Source organism: Mobula hypostoma, chromosome 6 (genome assembly GCF_963921235.1).
Source record: "Mobula hypostoma chromosome 6, sMobHyp1.1, whole genome shotgun sequence".
Classification (NCBI taxonomy): Eukaryota; Metazoa; Chordata; class Chondrichthyes; order Myliobatiformes; family Myliobatidae; genus Mobula; species Mobula hypostoma.
The window spans coordinates 99,978,130-100,000,400 of NC_086102.1; the positions used below are offsets into that span (position 1 = coordinate 99,978,130).

The following is a 22,271-nucleotide window of genomic DNA, read 5'->3' on the forward strand; positions in this document are numbered from 1 at the left end:
AGAAAGATTTTTGATGTACAAGAATACTTGCACTCATAAAATATTTCTCATGTAATACACTCAAAAGACACAAGATTCTTATCAAATGATAATTGGATAACATTTCACCCAGAGGATAAGGCAGCACAATGGTGTACTTGGAGCCCTGGCCTTACGAATCCAATGACCCACGTTCAATCCTGAAAATGTGTGATTTTTGTGTAATTGTTGCAAATTCTCCAGGCTTCAATTTGCTCCGACATCCATAGGACATCTGGGCTGGCAGTTTAATTAGCCACTGTAAATTGCTCTTGTTGTAATCAAACAGTAGAATCTGGGTGGAAGGGGTTACAGTTCCTAAGGGCAGCAAAGATTATGGACAGAAGGCTGGGGAATGGGTTTGAGAGGGAAACTAAACCAGCCACAATCGAATGCTGAGCAGACACGATGGGCCAAATGGCCTAATTCTGCTCTATGGCTTATGGTCTTGTGATCTAATTAAAAGGAATGCAGGGAGAATAAAACCGCATTCATGTCAGATTAGTGTAAAATGATTACAGTATGAACTTGGCGGACAGAAGAGCTGGATTCCATGTAGTATCAGTTTATTACTCAATTTATATAAAGATAATATTGGGACTGTACGGTGGCATAGCAGTCAGTGCCACCAATTGCTAATCAGGGTTCAATTCCCACCCCCTGTCTGTAAGGAGCTTGTACATTCTCTCTGTGACCATGTGGGTTTCCCCCAGGTGCTCCTGTTTTTTCCCACGTTCCAAAGACTATGGAGTAGGGTTAACAACAGGAATTCTGCAGATGCTGGAAATTCAAGCAACACAGATCAAAGTTGCTGGTGAATGCAGCAGGCCAGGCGGCATCTCTAGGAAGAGGTACAGTCAGCGTTTCAGGCAGAGACCCTTCGTCAGGGCTAACTGAAGGAAGAATTAGTAAGAGATCTGAAAGTGAAAGTGGGAGGGGGAGATCCAAAATGATAGGAGAAGACAGGAGGGGGAGGGATGGAGCCAAGAGCTGGACAGGTGATTGGCAAAGGGGATATGAGAGGATCATGGGACAGGAGGTCCGGGGAGAAAGATGGGGGGGGGGGGGAGTCCCAGAGGATGGGCAAGGGGTATAGTCAGAGGAAGAAAAAGGAGAGAGAGAGAATGTGTGTATATAAATAAATAACGGATGGGGTACAAGGGGGAGGTGGGGCATTAGCGTTCACCAGCAACTTTGATGGGGTAGGGTTAATAAGTTGTGGGCATGCAACGTTGATACAGGAAGTGCTCTGACACTTGCAGACTGTCCCCTGCACAATCCTGCATGTTTTGATGTTTAAACATACTTCTGACTGTGTGACTAAGCACAATGTGTCCACTTCTGACTGTATGATATATGACATACTGATGACACCACTTTTGTAGGCAAAATCAAAGGTGGTGATGAATCACCGTGTAGGAGGGAGATTGAAAATCTGTCCATAACAACAACCTCTCACTCAGTGTCAGCAAGACCAAGGTGCTGATTATAGACTTCAGGAGCAGGAAACCCGAGGTCCATGAGCCAGTCCTCATTGGAGGATCAGAGGTGGAGAGGGTCAGCAACTTTAAATTCCTCAGTGTTACTATTTCAGAGAACTTGTCCTGGGCTCTGCAGGTAAGTGCAATTATGAAGAAAGCATGGCAGCGACTCTACTTCCTTAGGAGGTTGCCAAGATTTGGCATGTCATTTAAAATTTTGCCAAATTTCTACAGGTGTGTAGTGGAGAGCATCATCAGCCTGGTATGGAAACACCGATGCCCTTAAACAGAAAATCCTACAAAAATTAGTGGAAGGCTCAGTCCATCACGGGTAAAGCCCTCCCCACCATTGAGCACATCGACACAGAGCATTGTTGCAGGAAAGCAGCGTCCATTATCAGGAACCCCCGCCACCAAGGTCATGCTCTCTTCTCATTGCTGCCATCAGGAAGAAGGTACAGGAGCCTCAGGACTCTCACCACCAGGTTCAGAAACAATTATCCCTCAACTATCAGGCTCTTGAACCAAAGGGGATAACTTCACTTGCCCCATCGCTGGAATTTTCCCACAACCACTTTCAAGGACTTTTCATCTCACATTCTCAATAGTTATTGCTCATTTATTTATTATTATTACTTATTTTTGTATTTGCACATTTGTTGTCTTTTTCACACTGGTTGAGTGCCTAAGTTGGTGAGGTCTTTTACTGATTCTATTATGGTTATTCTATTATTAATTTAATGAGTATGCTCGCAAGAAAATGAACTTCAGGGTTGTATATGGTGACATATATGTACTTTGATAATAAATTTTACTTTGAATTTTGAAATGTACATGTGACAAATGAATCTAATCTTTATCTTTACCAAAGAACTGATCTGAAAAGGCTAGGTCTCAGTGGAAGGGAGAGAGAGAGATGGAGAGGTTTTAATTATGCAAATTACAGAGTTGTGAGTTCCAGTGAATGAACAAGTGTTTATAACAGGGAAACAGTTAAGATTAACAGAAAGTAGTGGTTGAAGAGCAATGGATGGGGTGTAGGAGGAGGGTTGATGGGGTGAGGTGTCTGGGAAGTCAAGGGTGCAGAGGACAGGGAAATCCATAGAATTTTGGAAGATACCTGGGAGAGAACAATATTAAACAAAAGTTCAAAGAAAATTTAATTTTGAAATACTGTACATATATGTCACTGTATACTACCTTGAGAATCATAATATTGCAAGCATTCACAATAGTTCACAAATGTGATAAAAACATAGAAAATAGGTGCAGGAGTAGGCCATTTGGCCCTTCGAGCCTGCACCGCCATTCAGTATGATCATGGTTGATCATCCAACTCAGAACCCTGTACCTGCCTTCTCTCCATACCCCCGGATCCCTTTAACCACAAGGGCCATATCAAACTCCCTCTTAAATATAGCCAATGAACTGGCCTCAACTGTTTCCTGTCTCAGAGAATTCCACAGATTCACCACTCTCTGTGTGAAGAAGTTTCTCCTCATCTCGGTCCTAAAAGGCTTCCCCTTTATCCTCAAACTGTGACCCCTCGTTCCGGACTTCCCCAACATCGGGAACAATCTTCCTGCATCTAGCCTGTTCAATCCCTTTAGGATTTTATACGTTTCAATAAGATCCCCCCTCAATCTTCTAAATCCCAACGAGTATAAGCCTAGTCAATGCAGTCTTTCATCATATGAAAGTCCTGCCATCCCAGGAATCAATCTGGTGAACCATCTTTGTACTACCTCTATGGCAAGGATGTCTTTCCTCAGATTAGGGGACCAAAACTGCACACAATACTCCAGGTGTGGTCTCACCAAGGCCTTGTACAACTGCAGTAGTACCAATGATAAAATCAATGATATGATCAATGAAAAACTACAAAGACTGACAGCCAAGATACAAAAAAGATAAATTGTGCAGATACAAAAAAACAAATAAATATATAGATAAATAAACAATACTGATGGATAGGTAAATGAATAATAATAGTTGTAGAAGCCTTCGAAGTGAGTCTACAGGCTGTTCAGAGTTGAGGTGAGTGAAGTTATCCACTCTGGTTCAGGAGCCTGATGGTTGAAGGGTAATAACTGTTCCGAAGGCTCCAGTATCTCCTTCCCAATGATGGAAGTGAGAAGAGAGCATAGCCTGGATGATGGGGGCTCTTGATGATAGCTGCTACGTTCTTGTGGTAGTGCTCAGTGGTGGGAATGGTGATGTCAGGGCTGTATGCACTTCATTCTTGGGCACTGGTGTTCCTATACCAGGCCGTGAAATACAAGGAAGTAACATGATTGGAATGAGCAAGTGAGAGAGTGTGCTCACAGCAGTGGGAAGAAGAAGAGCAGAGAACTGCCCAAAAGCACAGCAGAAAGAAATGAATGAAGTGCTCGGTTCTGGTCACCTCATTACAAGAAGGATGTGGAGGAAAAGGTGTAGAGGAGATTTACCAGGATGCTGCCTGGATTAGAGAGCATGTCTTATGAGGATAGGTTGAAGGAGCCAGGGCTATTGTGTGGTTATATACGTAAGAAGGATAGGAGGTGACCAAAATGATAAAAGGCATAGACTGAGTGGACAGCCAGTGAATTTTTTTCCAGCAGGTGGCTAATATGAGGGGCATAATGTTAAAGTGACAGGCTGAAATTATAGGGGAGATGTCAGAGGTAAGGTTTTACACAGAGTGGTAGATACATGGAATTTCCTGATGGTAGTGGCAGATACATTAGGTGAATTTCAGATAAGCACATGGATGAAAGAAAGTTGGAGGGCGATGTGAGAGGGAAAGGGTTGCGTGATCTTAGAGCAGTTTAAAAGGTCAGCACAACATCATGGACCGAAAGGCCTGGACTGTGTTGTACTGTTCTATGTTCTTAAAAAAAAAAGAGGAAGAAGTGGAGGAAGAAGATATGAAAGATGGGGTTAGTGGGAGAAACAGAAAGTAAGCAACAGTGCCAGACCTGCAGAGGGATTGGGAGAGAAAGCAATCAAACTGGCAGAGATAAAGAAAGACCGAAGAATAAATAGAGAAAGAAAGATATCAAACAGTAAATTAAGTTGTCAAGAAATGAGAACAGACATGTTCAAACAGCACCAGTTAAACTAGGCCATCTGATAGTAAAGCTCCCGGGATCATTACGGAAAGATAAGCCACTCAGAAAAGTGGAATCACCATCTGATGAAGTTGACGATTAGATGCCTATGTAATTGGCAGGTTTCCTGGTTCCGGTATCAATGGATGAAAGTGGCTCCTTATTTTTAAGAGGCTTCTTAACAATGGGGAAACAATTGTGAGAAGGGAATCATTTTATTCAAATTTCTCCCCTGGTGACTACTTTTGTCAGAGATGTCTCTTGAAATTATTTTGTCAGTGATGTTCTGTCAAATATCTTAGATAGATGAAAAATTCCCCTGACCCTAGGGCCACAATTCACTGTGCTGTGCTGGTCTTGTTATAAAATGCAGCAGCAAAGATGGTGGAGAGAGTTGCCTGGAATAACAATTATTGAATTGTTTTGCACAGGAATAGGCCCTTTACATTCATCCTCCCCCCACCTCCTCAGCTACCCACCACCTTCTTCACCTGGTCTCACCTATCACCGGCAACCTTGTACTCCTTCTCCCCCACCTTCTTATTCTGTCTTTTTGCTCCTTTCTTTCCAGTCTTAATATCAACTGTTCATTTCTCTCCATTGATGCAGCCTGACCTGTTAAGTATGTTGCTCTTTGATCCCTACAGTTCATTTAGTCATCTGAGTATTTCTTAAATGTAGTGAGTGTACCTTGCCCCATCTTCTCCTCAGGCAGAGTGTTCCAGATTTCAGCTCTTGAGTATAAATTTTTTCCATGTTCCCTCTAAATGTCCCACCCCTTAACTTTAACCTGTGCATTCTAGTCATAGACAGACCTGATAATGGGGATATTATACACCCCCAATCTCCTCTGCTAAAGTGATCTGACAAAAGGTTTATAAGATTATGAGGGTCAGAGATAGAGTAAAGAGCCAGTATCTTTTTTCCTGGGTTGAAATATCCAATAGCAGAGAGCATGCGTTTGAGATGACAGGGAGGATGTGGGAGGCAAGTTTATTTCCACAAAGCAGTTAGTGCCTGAATGAGCTGCCTTGGGTGGTGATGGAAGGGCATTCAAGAGGCTCTCGGATAGGCACATGGATGTGCAGGAAGTGGAAGGACGTGGACATTTTGTAGACAGAAAGGATTAGTTTAGTTGAGCATTTAATTAGTTTGGCACCACACTGTGGGCCGAAGGACCTATTCCTGTGTGGTGTTTTTCTCTGTTCTATATTCTGATTACAAATCCAGCCTGGCCAATCTCTCCTCGGTACTGAAATGCTTTATCCCACTCAGTGTTCTGGTGAATCAACTCTGAACCCCTTCCAGTGTAATTGCATCCTTATCCATAAGACATAGGAGCAGAATTAAGCCCATTGACCCATTGAGTCTGCTATGCCATTCAATGATGGCAGATTTATTTTCTCTCTCGACCCCATTTTCCTGCTTTCCTTCAATGCCCTTCCTATCAAGTTCCTATCAGGTACTGAGGGGAACAATGGAAGCTTAGCGGTTAACACAACACTATTACAGTTCAGGGACATTGGAATTGGAGTTCAGCCCTGACATCTTGTGTAAGGAGTTTGTACGTCCTCCACATTGAATGTGTATTCTTCCTCCCAGTGCTCCAGCTCTCTTGCCCCCCCCCCCCCAGCTACAGTCCAACAACGTACTGGTCAGCTGGTCAGTAGCTCAATTGGTCATTGTAAATTGTCCTGTCACTAGTCTAGAGTTAAATCGGAGGTTGCTGGCAGCACAGCTCAGAGCTGGAAGGGCCTATTCGGCACTTTAGCTCCAAATAAATAAACAAACAAACAAACAAGCAAGCAAGCTTTAAATATACCCAATGAATTAGCCTCCACAGCCATCTGTGGCAATGAATTCCACAGATTCACCACTCTCTGGCTAAAGAAAATGCCCTTGTCTCTTTTCTAAATAGCTGTCTTTGTATTCTGAGGCTGTGCTCTCTGGTCCTAGACTCTCCCGTTATAGGAAGCATCCTCTCCACATCCACTCTGTCTAGGCCTTTCAATATTTGGTAGATTTCACTGAGATTTCACTAAGTCGTATAAATTCTAGAATTTACAGGCCAAGCCATCAAACACCTCAGATGTAAATCCTTTTATTTCTGGGATTATTCTTGTAAATCGCTAGTGCTAGCACATCCTTTCTTAGATATGAAGCCCAAAATTGCTCACAATATCAAAAGACTATAAGACATGGGAGCTGAATTAAGCCAGTTGGTCCATTGAGTCTGCTCTGCCATTCAATCATGGCTGATTTATTATCCCTCTCAATCCTGTTCTGCCTTTTCTCTGTAACCTTTGATGTTCTTACTAATCAAGAACCTCTCAACCTCCTCTTTAAATATACCAGATGATTGGCCTCTACCACCGTCTGTTCCAATGAATTCCACAGATTCACCATTCTCTTGTGTTGGGCACGTGGCCAAGTGGTTAAGGCATTTGTCTACTGATCTGAAGGTCGCTAGTTCGAGCCTCAGCTGTGGCAGTGTGTTTGTGTCCTTGAGCAAGGCGCTTAACCACACATTGCTCTAGTGTCTGTGCGAGGAATGGCGCCTCACACAGACTTCCAATCTGCGCCTTGTAAGGCATGAAAATGTCTGACACAGGCCTCTCATGGTCTGAGTCGACGTTCCCATTCCCTTGGATACTTTAAATGTGTTCTGACCACAGCCTTGCATCTTAAACACCACAGATTCTGCAGATGCTGGAAATACAGAGCAGAACACACAAACTGTTGCCTGACCCACTGAGTTCCTCTAGCATGTTGTGTGTGTGTAGCATCCTATCCTCACACCACTCCATTTAAGATCTAACTGCTGTCTTACACGTTGTGCCATTAACAGCAACTTGAGTAGAACTTGGAGTGGCACAGTGGCATAGCTAGTGATATCACAGTGATAACTCTTCTTTCCTTTTCGGTATTCTGAAAGGACCATTAGCTGACATGAGTGGTCATACTTTTAAGGTGATTGGAGGAAAGTGTAGTGGGAGATGTCAGAGGTAGGTTTTTTACATAGAGAGTGATGGCTGTGTGGAATGCCTGCCATGGGTAATGGTAGAGGCAGGTACATCAGGGACATTTAAGAAACTCTTAGATAGGTATATGGATGATAGAAATATGGAGGGCTGTGCAGGAGGGAACGGTTGGTTTGATCTGACAGTAGGTTGGCACTACATCATGCGCCAAAGACTCTGTGCTGCAATGTTCTAGGTTCTATGCGTTAACAAGACTTTGACCACCTTGAACTAAAACGGACTTCATTTTGTTCAAATTGTGTACTTCCTGTAACATTTTTGCATAATGTATATGTCTTATTTGTGAATGCTGCTTCTCTGATGCTCTGTGCCTGTGACACTGCGGCAAAAAAGATTTTCAATGCACCTGTTCATGTACTCGTACAGATGACGCTAAACTCAACTTTGAAGCTGCCATCAATGTGCACATTATTATGTCCCTTTTGGACTCCATCCTAACATAGAACTTCCTTCGTTCTCTACATCCCCTTCACCTGCTCTGCAACTTAAAACCTGTTTGACTTGTAACTTCTCCCTTTTCCGCTGAAAGGTCATGATCCTGATACACCAACTGCATTTTCTCCCCACAGAAGCTGCCCAACCAGTGGATTATTTCCAACACTTTCTGCTTTTATTCCAACTGTTCCGAGCCACGATGAAAGGAGACTGAACTAAAAGCTATACCAACTGACTGATATAAAGAGGTTGAAAGGAGTGATAACTGGAGCCTAGACCCTTGGGATGGAATGGCCATTTTGAGGTGTATAGAAATCAAAACAACATGCTATTTTTTATCATTTTCCATTGACAGTGAGTGAATGAAACAGTTTACCAGTACTCTTCTGTTTCTATAAGATGAGGTTAGCTTTATTGGTACATCAAAACATTGAAATATACAGTAAACTGTAATTGTATCAAATCGAACCATCAGGATTTTGCTGGATATCCCAGAGTGCTGGCTCGCTTCTGGTGCTAACACAGCATGTCCACAACTCACTAACTGTAACCGGACATCTTTGGAATGTGGGAGGAAATGGGAGCATGCAGTCACGGAGAATGTACAAACTTCTTACAGGCAGTGGCAGGGATTGAACCCTGATCAGTGATGTCCTGCACTGAAATTGTGTTACACTAACCACTAGGCTACCATGCAGGATGGTAATGGACCTTCGATCATCAGAAATATTTAAAGTAGAACTAGATGTACCTTTGAAAGATCGATTGACAGAGGGGAGAGAGAAATGGTCTAGAAAAGGAGTTGCAACCAGCATATTATGATCATTAAACGGTGGGCTACACTTGAGGGGTCTGAAGGCCAATTCCTGATACTATTTGCTTGTGTTCTTGTCAAAGGGGAGCAGACAGGAGTGGATAAATTGCATGAGATAATTCTGGTAGGGAAAAGGACAAGCCAGGCTACATAATGTCATAGAGCACTACAACACAGAAAAAGGTCCTTTGGCCCATCTGTTATTCTGTCTAGACCCATCGACCTGTACCTGGATTACAGCTCTCTATTTCACATACTTGTCCAAACTTCTATCTCCAGTTCATGTACTGTACTTGTCTGAACTTCTATCTCCATTTCGTGTACTGTACTTGTCCGAACTTCTAACTCTATTTCATGCACGGTACTTGTCCAAACTTGTATTAAATGCTGAAATCAAACCTGCATCTACCACTTCCACTCACAACTCATTCCACACTTGTACCACCACCTGAGTGAAGAAGTTCCCTCTCTGGATCCCCTGATATATTTCACCTGTCACCTTTAACCCATGACCTCCAGTTCCAGTCTCAAACAATCTCAGTGGGGAAAAAAACCAGCACACATTTAACCTATCTGTATCCCTCATAATTACCACTCATACATCTTAATTGCAATGCATATTGCAGTGAAAGAGTGAATCTGACACTGTAAATGGAACCAAGCAGAAGTAAAACTCAGGAAAGCAACTCCAATGGAAGTTGTCCATACCTGGCTCCAATTATCAGTTGGTTTCTGCTTAGATCAATAGCCAGCTGAGAATAGTCAGAGACTCCTGGAAAGCTAAAATTTGATACCCATGGACTCAAATCTGTTGGAGAAAGAGAGAAAGGTGACAAAGTCATTAAAATGCTTATCGAGCATCAACAAATGGTGACTTTTAAGGCTGTGAATTACCCTGTGGGATTTCACTGGAATGCTAATCTAACTAATTTAAGACTAAAAAAACATATGAAGGTATTAGGGTGAGTGAGAGAAGTTTTAATCAATGGGTTAATATTTAAGGGGTATTTCAGAGAAGAGGCAGGTTGACGGTTCTAGGGAGGGAATCTTGGAACTTAAGGGCTTAGCAGCTTGAAGGAATACCTAGCAATGGTGGAGCAAATAAATGATTGCAGATTTATACAGTACCATGCTAGTTTGTCCACACTTAAGTATTGTGTTCAGTTCCAGTTCAAGTATGTCCAGAGGGGCAGATAGTCAGACTGTGTATACATATCTTGCAAACCCTTCAGTAGTTGCATAGACACCTGAAGAGTAGACTATCTGTTGGATGGAAGTGACCAACAACTCTGATCGAGGCAGATGCCAAGTTTTTAAGCTCACCAGTGGGAGGTTGTGCTTTAGCACTGCTGGCCCACCACCTCAAGGGAGCCTTGATCATAAGTGGGCCGAAACTCCTGAAGACAAGGTGGCAGATCAACTGGTGATCCCACTGGTGATAGCACAGGACAGTTAACATCTTAGTCCAAGTGTATTTTGTAACTAGGAAGGACGTGGAAGCAAGCTTTACAGACGATGCAGTGGAGACTTACCAGGATGCTGTCTCAGTTTAAGATCTTGTCAAATTGTTTTGTTTTGTAATTTCAAAACATTAATTCAAAGGGGAGTCTGAAATATGGGTCAAACCCCTCGGAAGTTTTTATGTTTATTGTTTTACAACATTGAATCACAGTGGATTTAATTCGGCGTTTTTGACACTGATCAACAGAAAAAGTCTCTTTCGTATCAAAGTGAAAACAGATCTCTACGAACTGATAGAAAATAAGTACAAACATAAACACAAAATAATTGATTGCATAAGTATTCACCCCCTTCAAGTCAGTATTTAGCAGAAGCACCTTTGGCAGCAATTACATGAGTCTGTGTGGATAGGTCTCGATCAGCTTTGCACATCTGGACACTACAATTTCTCCTCATTCTTCTTTACAAAACTGCTCAAGCTCTGTCAGGTTGCATGGGGATTGTGAGTGAAAGGCCCTTTTCAAGTCCAGCCATAAATTCTCAATTGGATTGAGGTTTGGACTCTGACTTGGCCACTTCAGGACATTAACTTTGTTATTTTCAAGCCATTCCTGTGTAGCTTTGGCTTTGCTGGAAAATAAATCTTCTCCCAAGTCACAGTTCTCCTGCAGACTGCATCAGGTTTTCCTCCAGGATTTCCCTGTATTTTGCTGCATTCATTTTACCCTCTACCTTCACAAGCCTTCCAGGGCCTGCTACAGTGAAGCATCCCCACAGCATGATGCAGCCATCACCACGTTTCACGGTAGGGGTGGTATGTTTTTAATTATGTGCATAGTGTTCAGTCTGATGGCCAAAAAGCTCAATTTTGGTTTCATCAGACCATAGAACCTTCTTCCAGCTGACTACAGAGTCTCCCACATGCCTTCTGCCAAACTCTAGCCAACATTTTGTGTGAGTTTTTTCAACAGTGGCTTTCTCTTTGCCACTCTCCCATAAAGCTGCAGCTGGTGAAGCGCCTGGACAACAGCTGTTGTATGCACAGTCTCTCCCATCTCAGCCACTGTAGCTTTTAATTCCTCCAGAGTTATCACAGAACTCTTGGTAGTCTCCCTCACTGGTCCCCTTCTTGAATGGTCACTCAGTCTTTGAGGACAGCCTGCTCTAGGCAGATTTACAGCTGTGCCATCTTCTTTCCATTGCTTGATGATTGACTTAACTGTACTCCAAGGGATATTTAGTGACTTGGAAATTTTCTTGTATCCATCTCCTGACTTGTGCTTTTCAATAATCTTTTTGTGGAGTTGTTTGGAATGTTGTTTTATCTTTATGGTGTAGTTTTTGCCAGGATACTGACCCACCAGCAGCTGGGCCTTCCAGATACAAGTATATTTTATTACACTCAATTGAAACACCTTGACAGCACACAGGTCTCCAAAAACAGATCTCCATTTAACTTATTATGGGACTTCTAAAACCAATTGGCTGCACCAGTGATGATTTGGTGTGTCATATTGTTGGGGGGGTGGGGTGAATACTTATGCAATCCATTATTTTGTGCTTTATATTTGTAATTGATTTAGATCACTTTGTAGAGATCTGTTTTCACTTTGAGACGAAAGAGTCTTTTTCTGTTGACCAGTGTCAAAAAGCCAAATTATATCCACTTTGATTCAATGTTGTAAACCAATAAAACATGAAAACTTCCAAGGAGAGTGAATATTTTTATAGGCACTGCATATACAAAATTACTCAAGTACTAATGAAACATTAAATAGACAACACTTCTCCCTGCCTAGCTATAAACTCCAATTCAATACAGAAAGCATGTCAACTATATACACAATATACTATATAATACAACTACTATACAGACATACACAGCATAGTAAATTTTAAATTGTCCCATTCAGGCTTAAAGATTTGATTATTATGGAGGATTTCTTATGCTTCTGGGATAACGTCTTTCCTGACAAGGGGTCACTCTACTTGGCAGGTAAGGCTTGTGACTGTGAAACAATCTCAGGTACTGGGGCCTCCTCCGTGGTGGTTGTAGGAGTTGACTCTGGGACTGCAGGAAGTGATTCTGACAGCAGTAGGCAACTTTCATATTCTTCCGTTTTCTTCTAGTTTGTGCATCTTGATCTTGAGAAGGTGCATTTAGTTCACTGAAATATTCTCTTATTAATCCTTCGATTGCTCCCTTTTACGATCTGATCTTTTCTCTTGGTTTCCTTATCATCTGATGAACCCTCTGCTTTTGACTCTTTTTTGGCCTTCCATTCATCCAGCTGGGCTTTCATCTTTGCATCTACTTTTATGAACAGCTTTTTGTTTTCCACTTGAAGTTCATGCTTAATGCATGCAGAGTAGATTCTGGTTTTTGTCCTCAGAAAAGTCGAATGCTTGCAACTTTCCTGAAGCTCCTTGAACTCCCTTCCAGCTTAAAACCAAGCCACGTTTTGCAAGTTACTGTTTGATTAACATATCAGAAGCTTTCTCAGATATGTTGTGTACTATAACTGTTATAGTGGGACCACTGCTTTCACCAATTTCACACTTCCTCTGAGCAGTATGGTCCTTCCTTGTTCCAATATACTTTCCAGTCAGAGGCACACAGGTTGGTACCAACTCCTGTTTGTCCTCTGATGGACAATGGTTCAGTGTTTGGCTTGGAAGCAGTTACGTTATTATCTAGTATCTTTCTTAATTTGCTTTCATATAGCATCATTGCAGGGAATGTGGCATGTGAATGCTGGATGATCTCCTATCAAGTTGTAGTTGTCTCAGCCAATCACGTCCTGCAATGCTGACCTTCCTGTTTTTAGCCAATGTGGCTTGTTGGTTGTTCTATTTCACTGTCATGAATGTCAATCCCACAGGAGTTATCTTTTCTTCAGTGTAATTTCTTAAGTTGGAAATCTGCAGGCTTCAGTCTGGTATGTTTGAATTGCCATTCAGATTCATTTTGTGGAATGGCTGAAACAGCCGAACCAATTTTAATTAAGTTGCCATTCACTTCTAGTATAAGCCATATTGCTTGTCTCCTGTTAGTTTCCAAATAGTAAATCTCGTCTACTAAGTCCTGTGTCACCTCCAGCATCATCATCAGATTTTTTATCAACAGCATGCTGATCAGTGCTGGAAATCCAAGCAACAAGTTTCCAAGATTTTGTTTAGATGCTGCAATTTTGTTCACATTCCCTTCCATTCCTGACTGCAAGTCAATTGAGTCTCTGTCTGCAATTTCCACTGCTCTTTTAAATGTAAGCTGGGCTTCAGTTAGGAGCCATTTTTGAATGCTTTCTTTTAAGGGTCCACAAACTAAACAATCTCTTAGTGTATCACTAAGCCCATTACTGAACTGACAATGCTCAGACAACCTCTTCAATTCAGCCATGTACGCTGAAATGGACTCCCCTTCTTTTGGATTCCACTTCTGAAACCTAAAGGGATCTGCAATCAATAATGGCTGTGGTTCTAAGTGCCCTTGCATTAGTTTGACAATATCAGCAAAGCTCATTTCTGCTGCTTTGGTTGGATCAGTGAAACTTCGAAGCAAACTGTATGCCTTTAAACCCAAAACACTTACTAAAATTGGTAATCACTTTTCATTGGCTATTTCATTTGCTTCAAAATACTGTTCCAATAACTCAGTATACATCAGCCAATTACCCGTTGTGTAATCAAGCTCGTCAATCTTTCCAACGTAGCCAACCATTTCTGATCTTTTTAAGTGATAGTTATTACCTACTACTCTCTCTTTATGAACCCTGAATTCTTCTGTTTACTGCTTTGTTTTTCTAACTCGATCACGTTCCCCTTGTGAAGAACACGTGCTGTTTCTTGCTGCATTTTATTTTATTTCACACGTCTCGCTGCACTTCAATAGGTCAGTAGCTATGTTGGGTTCATTTTTAAAAATACCTCATCACCAATGTTGTTTTCTAACTTCAAAAAATTAAACTAATTCAAAGGAAGACACGGTAAGTCCAAAATACAGGCATAATATGGTCTTTGGTTTAATCAAGATGTGTACATATCACTTGAAGCATGGTGATCTATGCAATTAACTTATTTTTACATGTAACTCATAATTAGATGAACAAGAATGCTAATCAAACAATATATATTCAATATCACTCAAATATTAGTGAAATATTAAATACAAGACACTTATGAGGAAAGGCTGAGTGAGTTAGGACTTTTCACTTTAAAGCAAGGTAAGGTGAGAGGTGACTTGATAGAGGTGTATAAGATGATAAGAAGCACTGAAAGAATGGACACCCACAATCTTTCTCCCAGGGTGGAGATGGCTAACACAAGGGGGGGGGGCATAATTTTAAGGTAATTGGAGGAAAATATAGGGAGGATGTTAGAGGTAGGTATTTACACAGAGTGGTGGGTGCATGGGTGGTGGCAGAGACAGATACATTAGGGACATTGAACAGCCTCTTAGATAGGCACATGAATAAAAGAAAAATGGAGGGCTATGTGGGAGGGAAGGATTAGATTGATCTTAGACTAGGTTAAAAAGTCAACACAACATTGTACATTCTATGCTCAATCCTCTAAATAAACATGGTAATGTGTGGGGGCAGAATTAGTGAAGTGCAGAGATCTCACTGGGTAGAAAAACTGAAGGAGATTAGAGAAGTAAAGAAATGAGGCAAATATTCAATAGGCCTTTTAAATTGCCTTATGTGACAAATGGTTTTAGATCTTGGTGGTGTCACAAGCAGCATTTGGCACGATTAACATTCTTTCTTTATTTGGGAATACCTGCATGAAGAGAAGAGGAGAAGAAATGCACACAATGATATTCTCACTCATGCTCGTATGGCCACTCCTGATATGGCATTTCTGCTCTGGTGGACAACACCCTTGGTTGTATATATCAGAAGGTTGTTACAACCATTACAACCTTCGCACAGCCCATGAGGATAGGCTGAGCGAACTTGGACTTTCCTCTTTACAGCGAAGGAAGGTGAGAGTGACTTGATAGAGGTGTACAAGATGAGATGAGAGTGTCTTGACAGAAGTATACTGTATAAGATGATAAGAGGCATAGAGAGATTGGCAGCCAGTGCCTTTTTCCCAGGATGGAAAAGGCTAATACAGGAGGAGACTGGAAGAGAGCATGGGGGGGATGTCTGAGTTAGGTGTCTTACACAGTGAGTAGTAGATGGTGGAGATGCATTAGGGATATTTAACAGACTTAGAGAGGCACATGGATTAAAGAAAACTGGAATGTTATGCTAGGGGTAAGTATTAGATTGTTCTTAGAGTAGGCTCAAAGGTTGTGGGCTGAAGGGTCTGTTCTGTGCTGTAGTGTCCTATGTTCTACGCTCTTGGATTGCACTTGGGAAATCTGTGACGCTGCTGCAGCTACATAACTTTGTTACTCTTGTTGAGTGGACTTGGCTGCACCAAAACTTTGGTCTAGCTGACCCCACAAACAGTAAACTGCTAGATGGTCTCTTTGGGTAACTCCTGTGGAATGTAAAGGACTGGAAATGTTGGGGAAGTGCTGGGTAAGAGATGCAAATGGGTTAATGGGGCACCTTCAACAGAAAAATCCCATTGATACACAAATTTGAAACCCTTCAGCCACATCATCCTATTCTTATCCTCACTGGAAGGTGGCACCACAGGCAACTATCCAGAGATTATTACCCTTGAAATCCTGCTTTTCAACTTTCTACCAAATGCCTCATACTCTCTTTTCAATATCTTCTCCCTTTTCCTACCCATGTCAGTGGTAGCAACATCAGCACAACTTCTGGAAACTCCCCCTCCCCCTTAGTAATGCAGAGGACCAGATCTGAAACATCCCTGAACATGACACCTGGGCGGCAACGTACCATCCTGAAGTCACAATCAGTGATTTGAGTCTTTATAGCAGGCTAGTCATGTAAATATCACTGTACCATCAAATCCTGAATATGTTCTCCTTCAGTTGGTTATCCATGTAACTCTTCTGGTTTAAGATAGTGCTGGTGAAGCACAGTGACAGCAAAAACAACTATTAACTACCTTATTGATCACCCTTTTCTCAGAAATGATCACTGAAATCAATAGCCTGTAATTTCCCTTTCGGAGCTGAGCTTTTGAACCACCTGTACGACCTGGCATTGTTAAACTGTGAACTGAAGTCTCAAAGGTGCAGGATGGTTGTGGCGTAACATGTACAAATCAAATCAAGACTGTGGGGCCCGGGCCCGAGAGTGGAGAATGAGCCAATGTTTGGCCATTGCTGGAGCCGACGGAGGCAATCTGAGGCACTGTGTATTTTGTCCCTCAGTCCACCCTCTCAGTCACCACTTTCAAGAGCATGGAGGCCAATTAGAATTAATTCGGAATTGGAATTGGTTTATTATTGGAATCTGAGCCAGCTGGTGGTGTAGTGGCATCAGCACTGCACTGTGGGCGGAGGTTCCGAAGTTCAAACCCAACCGGCTCCCCCCGGCACACTTTCCATCCGTGTGGGGTTAAGAGCTGGTGATCTCTTTGAGGGAAAAAAAACTCACCCGGCAGAAGGCAATGGCAAACCACTGCTGTAACTTGCCTCGTATGCGAATTCCAACTACATCAGAACGGCGTGGGAGGAAGACGTCCACAACCCGGAAAAATTCCGGATGCGACCTACATTAATTATTATTATTGTCACATGTACCAAGGAAGATAGAAAGATAGATATTTTATTGATCCCAAAAGAAATTAGAGTGTCACAGTAGCATTACAAGGGCACATATATAAAAATATTAGAAGAGGAGTAAGAAAATCCCAGAGTGCTTAAGGAAGTGGCCCAAGAAATAGTGGATGCATTAGTGATAATTTTTCAAAACTCGTTAGATTCTGGACTAGTTCCTGAGGATTGGAGGGTGGCTAATGTAACCCCACTTTTTAAAAAAGGAGGGAGAGAGAAACCGGGGAATTATAGGCCGGTTAGCCTAACGTCGGTGGTGGGGAAACTGCTGGAGTCAGTTATCAAGGATGTGATAACAGCACATTTGGAAAGCGGTGAAATGATCGGACAAAGTCAGCATGGATTTGTGAAAGGAAAATCATGTCTGACGAATCTCATAGAATTTTTTGAGGATGTAACTAGTAGAGTGGATAGGGGAGAACCAGTGGATGTGGTATATTTGGATTTTCAAAAGGCTTTTGACAAGGTCCCACACAGGAGATTAGTGTGCAAACTTAAAGCACACGGTATTGGGGGTAAGGTATTGGTGTGGGTGGAGAATTGGTTAGCAGACAGGAAGCAAAGAGTGGGAATAAACGGGACCTTTTCAGAATGGCAGGCGGTGACTAGTGGGGTACCGCAAGGCTCAGTGCTGGGACCCCAGTTGTTTACAATATATATTAATGACTTGGATGAGGGAATTAAATGCAGCATCTCCAAGTTTGCGGATGACACAAAGCTGGGTGGCAGTGTTAGCAGTGAGGAGGATGCTAAGAGGATGCAGGGTGACTTGGATAGGTTGGGTGAGTGGGCAAACTCATGGCAGATGCAATTTAATGTGGATAAATGTGAAGTTATCCACTTTGGTAGCAAAAATAGGAAAACAGATTATTATCTGAATGGTGGCCGATTAGGAAAAGGGGAGGTGCAATGAGACCTGGGTGTCATTATACACCAGTCATTGAAAGTGGGCATGCAGGTACAGCAGGCGGTGAAAAAGGCGAACGGTATGCTGGCATTTATAGCGAGAGGATTCGAGTACAGGAGCAGGGAGGTACTACTGCAGTTGTACAAGGCCTTGGTGAGACCACACCTGGAGTATTGTGTGCAGTTTTGGTCCCCTAATCTGAGGAAAGACATCCTTGCCATAGAGGGAGTACAAAGAAGGTTCACCAGATTGATTCCTGGGATGGCAGGTCTTTCATATGAAGAAAGACTGGATGAACTGGGCTTGTACTCGTTGGAATTTAGAAGATTGAGGGGGGATCTGATTGAAACGTATAAGATCCTAAAGGGATTGGACAGGCTAGATGCGGGAAGATTGTTCCCGATGTTGGGGAGGTCTAGAACGAGGGGTCACAGTTTGAGGATAGAGGGGAAGCCTTTTAGGACCGAGGTTAGGAAAAACTTCTTCACACAGAGAGTGGTGAATCTGTGGAATTCTCTGCCACAGCAAACCGTTGAGGCCAGTTCATTAGCTATGTTTAAAAGGAAGTTAGATATGGCCCTTGTGGCTACAGGGGTCAGGGGGTATGGAGGGAAGGCTGGGTTCTGAGTTGGATGATCAGCCATGATCATAATAAATGGCGGTGCAGGCTCGAAGGGCCGAATGGCCTACTCCTGCACCTATTTTCTATGTTTCTATGTTTCTAAAATAAAAAATAAGTTACCTTAAACAGTCTAACAGGAGGAGATCATCACTTCCCCGGCTATAGGTTAACTCATTATAGAGCCTAATGTTGAGGGTAAGAATGACCTCATATAGCGTTCTATGGAGCAATGCAGTTGTCTGTCTATTACTAGAAGTGCTCCTCTGTTCAGCCAAGGCAGAGGGTGAGAAACATTGTCCAGAATTGCCAGGATTTTCCTTTGTTCTACCACTGTCTCCAGTGTGTCCAGTTTGACTCCTACAGAGCCAACCTTTCTAATCAGTTTATTGAGCCTGTTGGCATTAACCACGTTGATGCCATTGCCCCAGCACACCACCGCATAGAAGATTGTACTGGTGACAACAGACTGTGAAGGAGAGGCCTACACACTCCAAAGGACCTCAGTCTCCTCAGGAAGTAGAGGTGACTCTGGCCCACTTGTACTCTGTGATGGTGCTCCACTCAAAGGTGTCATCCAGGTACTTGTAGGTCCAGTGAAAAGCTGGTCTTGCATAACGTTCATACAGAACATAGTGCATTGAGATGGAACAAGGTAAAACAATAACAAATTGCAGAATAAAGTACAACAACTACTGGGAAATTTCAGTGCAGATAAAAATTAAGGTGCAAGATCATAATGAGACAGATAGTAATGTCAAGAGTTCATCTTGTGGTACTAGGGAATTATTTAATCATCTTACAACGGTGATATAGAATCTGTCCTTGAGCCTGGTCATATTTGCCTTCAGGCTTCTGTATCTTCTGCCTGATGGCAGAGGGAAGAAGAGAGAATTCCAGAGTGGGTGGGTGGGGTCCTTGATTGCCTCAGTCGCTTTTATTTTTCATTTCCAAAAAATTTAAATTCTCGAACAATTTTAGTGCCACAAAAACACATTCCTTTGAATCTTTATACTGGGTGTGTCCTCCATTTTACAAAACAAACACTGATCATTTTTGGTCCTTTGTCTAAGTAAGGAAGCAGCTTTACTAAGATAGCAAGAATTGAGAGTTCAGCCAGGAGAACAAACTTGGCACAGGCTGAAGGAGAGCAATCATCACTGAAACATTGGCACTGGCTGCATGTTAGAAGGTTCTGCACTGACAGGATCGATACTGAGAGGCTGCTTCTCGTGGACTGAGGTCCCATGCAAAATGGGTCCAGAAATTCTAACACACCTAATGCACAAACGTTAGTATGTTTTTTGCCAACAATTTTGCCTGCCTACGCTAATCCCATTTCCTGCATTCTATATCTTACCTATTTAAGTTTCTAGCCAAATATCCTTAAATATGGTGTTCGTTTCAGATTCCACCCCCTCCTCAAACAGCATCTTCTAGATTATCAGCCATGTTCTGTTTAAAAAATATATCCCTAGGATTCCCTTTACAACTCCTTCTCACCTTTAACTTTGTTTTTGATACTCCTACCATAGGAGAAAAACATCAGACTGTCTACTCTGCCTATGCCTCTCATATCAGATCACAATTCAGCCTTCTTCATTCCAGGAAAACAAGCCCGGCTTATCCAATAGCTCCCCACAATGAAGTCCTCCAATCCAGAGACACAGAAATCATGAGCAATAAACAAAATCCAGACATCATCCTTGACACCATTCTGGTGAATCTCTTCTGAACTCTCTCCAGCACAACTTATTAGTCAAGAACTATAAATCTACACTTTAAATATACCAAATGACTTGGCCTCCACAGCTGCCTGTGGCAATAAATTCCACAGCATCACCTACTGGCTAAAGAAATTCCTCCTCATCCATGTTTGAAAAGGAAGTTCTTGTATTCTGAAGCTGTACCCCTGGTTCTAGACTTCTCTACTATAGAAAACATCCACGTCTGGTCCATCTATGCCTTTCAATATTCAATAGGTTTCAATGAGATACCTTCCTCATTTTCCTAAACTCCAGTGAATACAGGCCAGAGCCATTAAAAACATTTCTCATACTTTTACCTTATCATTCCCAGGATTATTCTTTTAAACTGCCTTCGGACCCTTTCCAATGCCAGCACACCATTATTTCCAGGGTGCCTTGAAGACGGCAATCTTGTGCAGCACAGGTCAATAGATATGATTAAATATTCCCATTTCACCCTGATAAAGCAAAAAATTACAGCTACTTCCAAGGTCTGTATGGTTAATAAAGATATCATTGCTGCTTAAAACCAACAGAAACAATGCCGATCGTGACCTCTCAAAAGCAGAGGTGGAGGTGTATGGCTCATGATCAGCTCTTCTTGGTGCACAAATGTATCACAGTTGTCTCAATTCTGCTCACCAGACCTGGAATATCTCACAATTAAGTACCGTCCATTTTACCTGCAGCGGGAAATTTCTCAAATCATTTTGGTTGTGATGTACATTCCAGATCAGGCCAATGGCAGACAGGTTCTAGAGGATCTGAGCAATGGGGTCAACATGCACGAAACAGCACCCCCTGATGCCTTTATCATAGTTTTGGGGGATCTTAACCAGGCCAGCTTGAAAAAGTCAATGAATAATTACTATCAACAAATCACCTGTAGTACCAGAGGAAACAACACACTGGACCATTGCTACACCATCATCAAGAATGCCTACTGTGCTATTCCACACCCTCACTTTGGGACGTCTGATCACCTGGCTGTACTTCTATTCCCTGAGTATAGGCAGAGACTGAAGACTGCAGCACTAGTAGCGAGGACCAAGAAGGTATGGACAAGGGAAGCACAGAAGCGCCTACAGGACTGCTTTGAATCGGTGGACTGGACTGTATTCAGGGATTCATCATTGAATCTGGATGATTATGCTGTAGTTGTTACTGACTTCATTAAAACCTGTGTGGATGAGTGTGTGCCTGTGAAAACTTGATGCACATTACCAAACCAAAAGCCATGGATGAACCAGGACATTAGTTGTCTGCTGAGGGCTAGATCTGTGGCATTTCAGTGTGGTAAAATTATAACCAGCAGGATTTCAGTCAAAGTCTGCGGCCCCTTTCATCAGCTTGTATGTTCCGGTATATATCATATTTATTTTGACTCCATGACTATTTGAAGGATTTGTGAAGGGAACCAAGTAATTATGATGGATAAAGGGGAATGGACAGCATATTTTCTCTCATGCTGTAAACCTGTATAGCCCGGCATGTCCCTGTGGCATACAATGCACATCTCATCCCGACTCCAATGTACAGGACTGTAAATCACACAAGACAAAACCAGCAATAAACCTCTGTGCTTGTTAGTATAATGAGGATCTTTTATTGTCAACACATATAAATGCTAGACTGTTGCATTGTCAGTGATTCAGGTTTAGCCTCAGCCTTTCAATTGGTGCTCACTGCTTCCAAGAATTAAAGTAAATAGTGCATTTGATGGAGTCTCAGTTTAATGCCTCCTATTGCCCCTTCCTTCAGTGTTGTCCTCACAGGGCCTGCCTAGATTTTAAACAGTAATAGAACTGGGGGTTGGTACAAACTTGTTCCAAAATTCACCTTGTACCTCAGGTCCACTAGTCTCCGATTCCCTCAATATCCATCAATATCCTCCTTAAAAGCACTAAGCCATCAAACTCAATCTGGGGTGTAGAATTCTTCTCGGA

The 22,271-nt window shown here is 42.3% G+C and overlaps 1 protein-coding gene across 4 annotated transcripts in view; it reads right to left on the reverse strand.

Annotated features, from left to right (window-relative positions):
- The window catches only part of sema5ba (sema domain, seven thrombospondin repeats (type 1 and type 1-like), transmembrane domain (TM) and short cytoplasmic domain, (semaphorin) 5Ba), a 541,923-nt gene that overhangs the window by 253,893 nt on the left and 265,759 nt on the right, over positions 1 to 22,271 (reverse strand). For all 4 annotated transcript variants that reach the window (XM_063051327.1, XM_063051326.1, XM_063051325.1 and 1 more), the window contains one exon: positions 9,590 to 9,689. In XM_063051327.1, the coding sequence (XP_062907397.1) occupies positions 9,590 to 9,689 (100 nt within the window). The remainder of the gene's footprint in view (positions 1 to 9,589; positions 9,690 to 22,271) is intronic.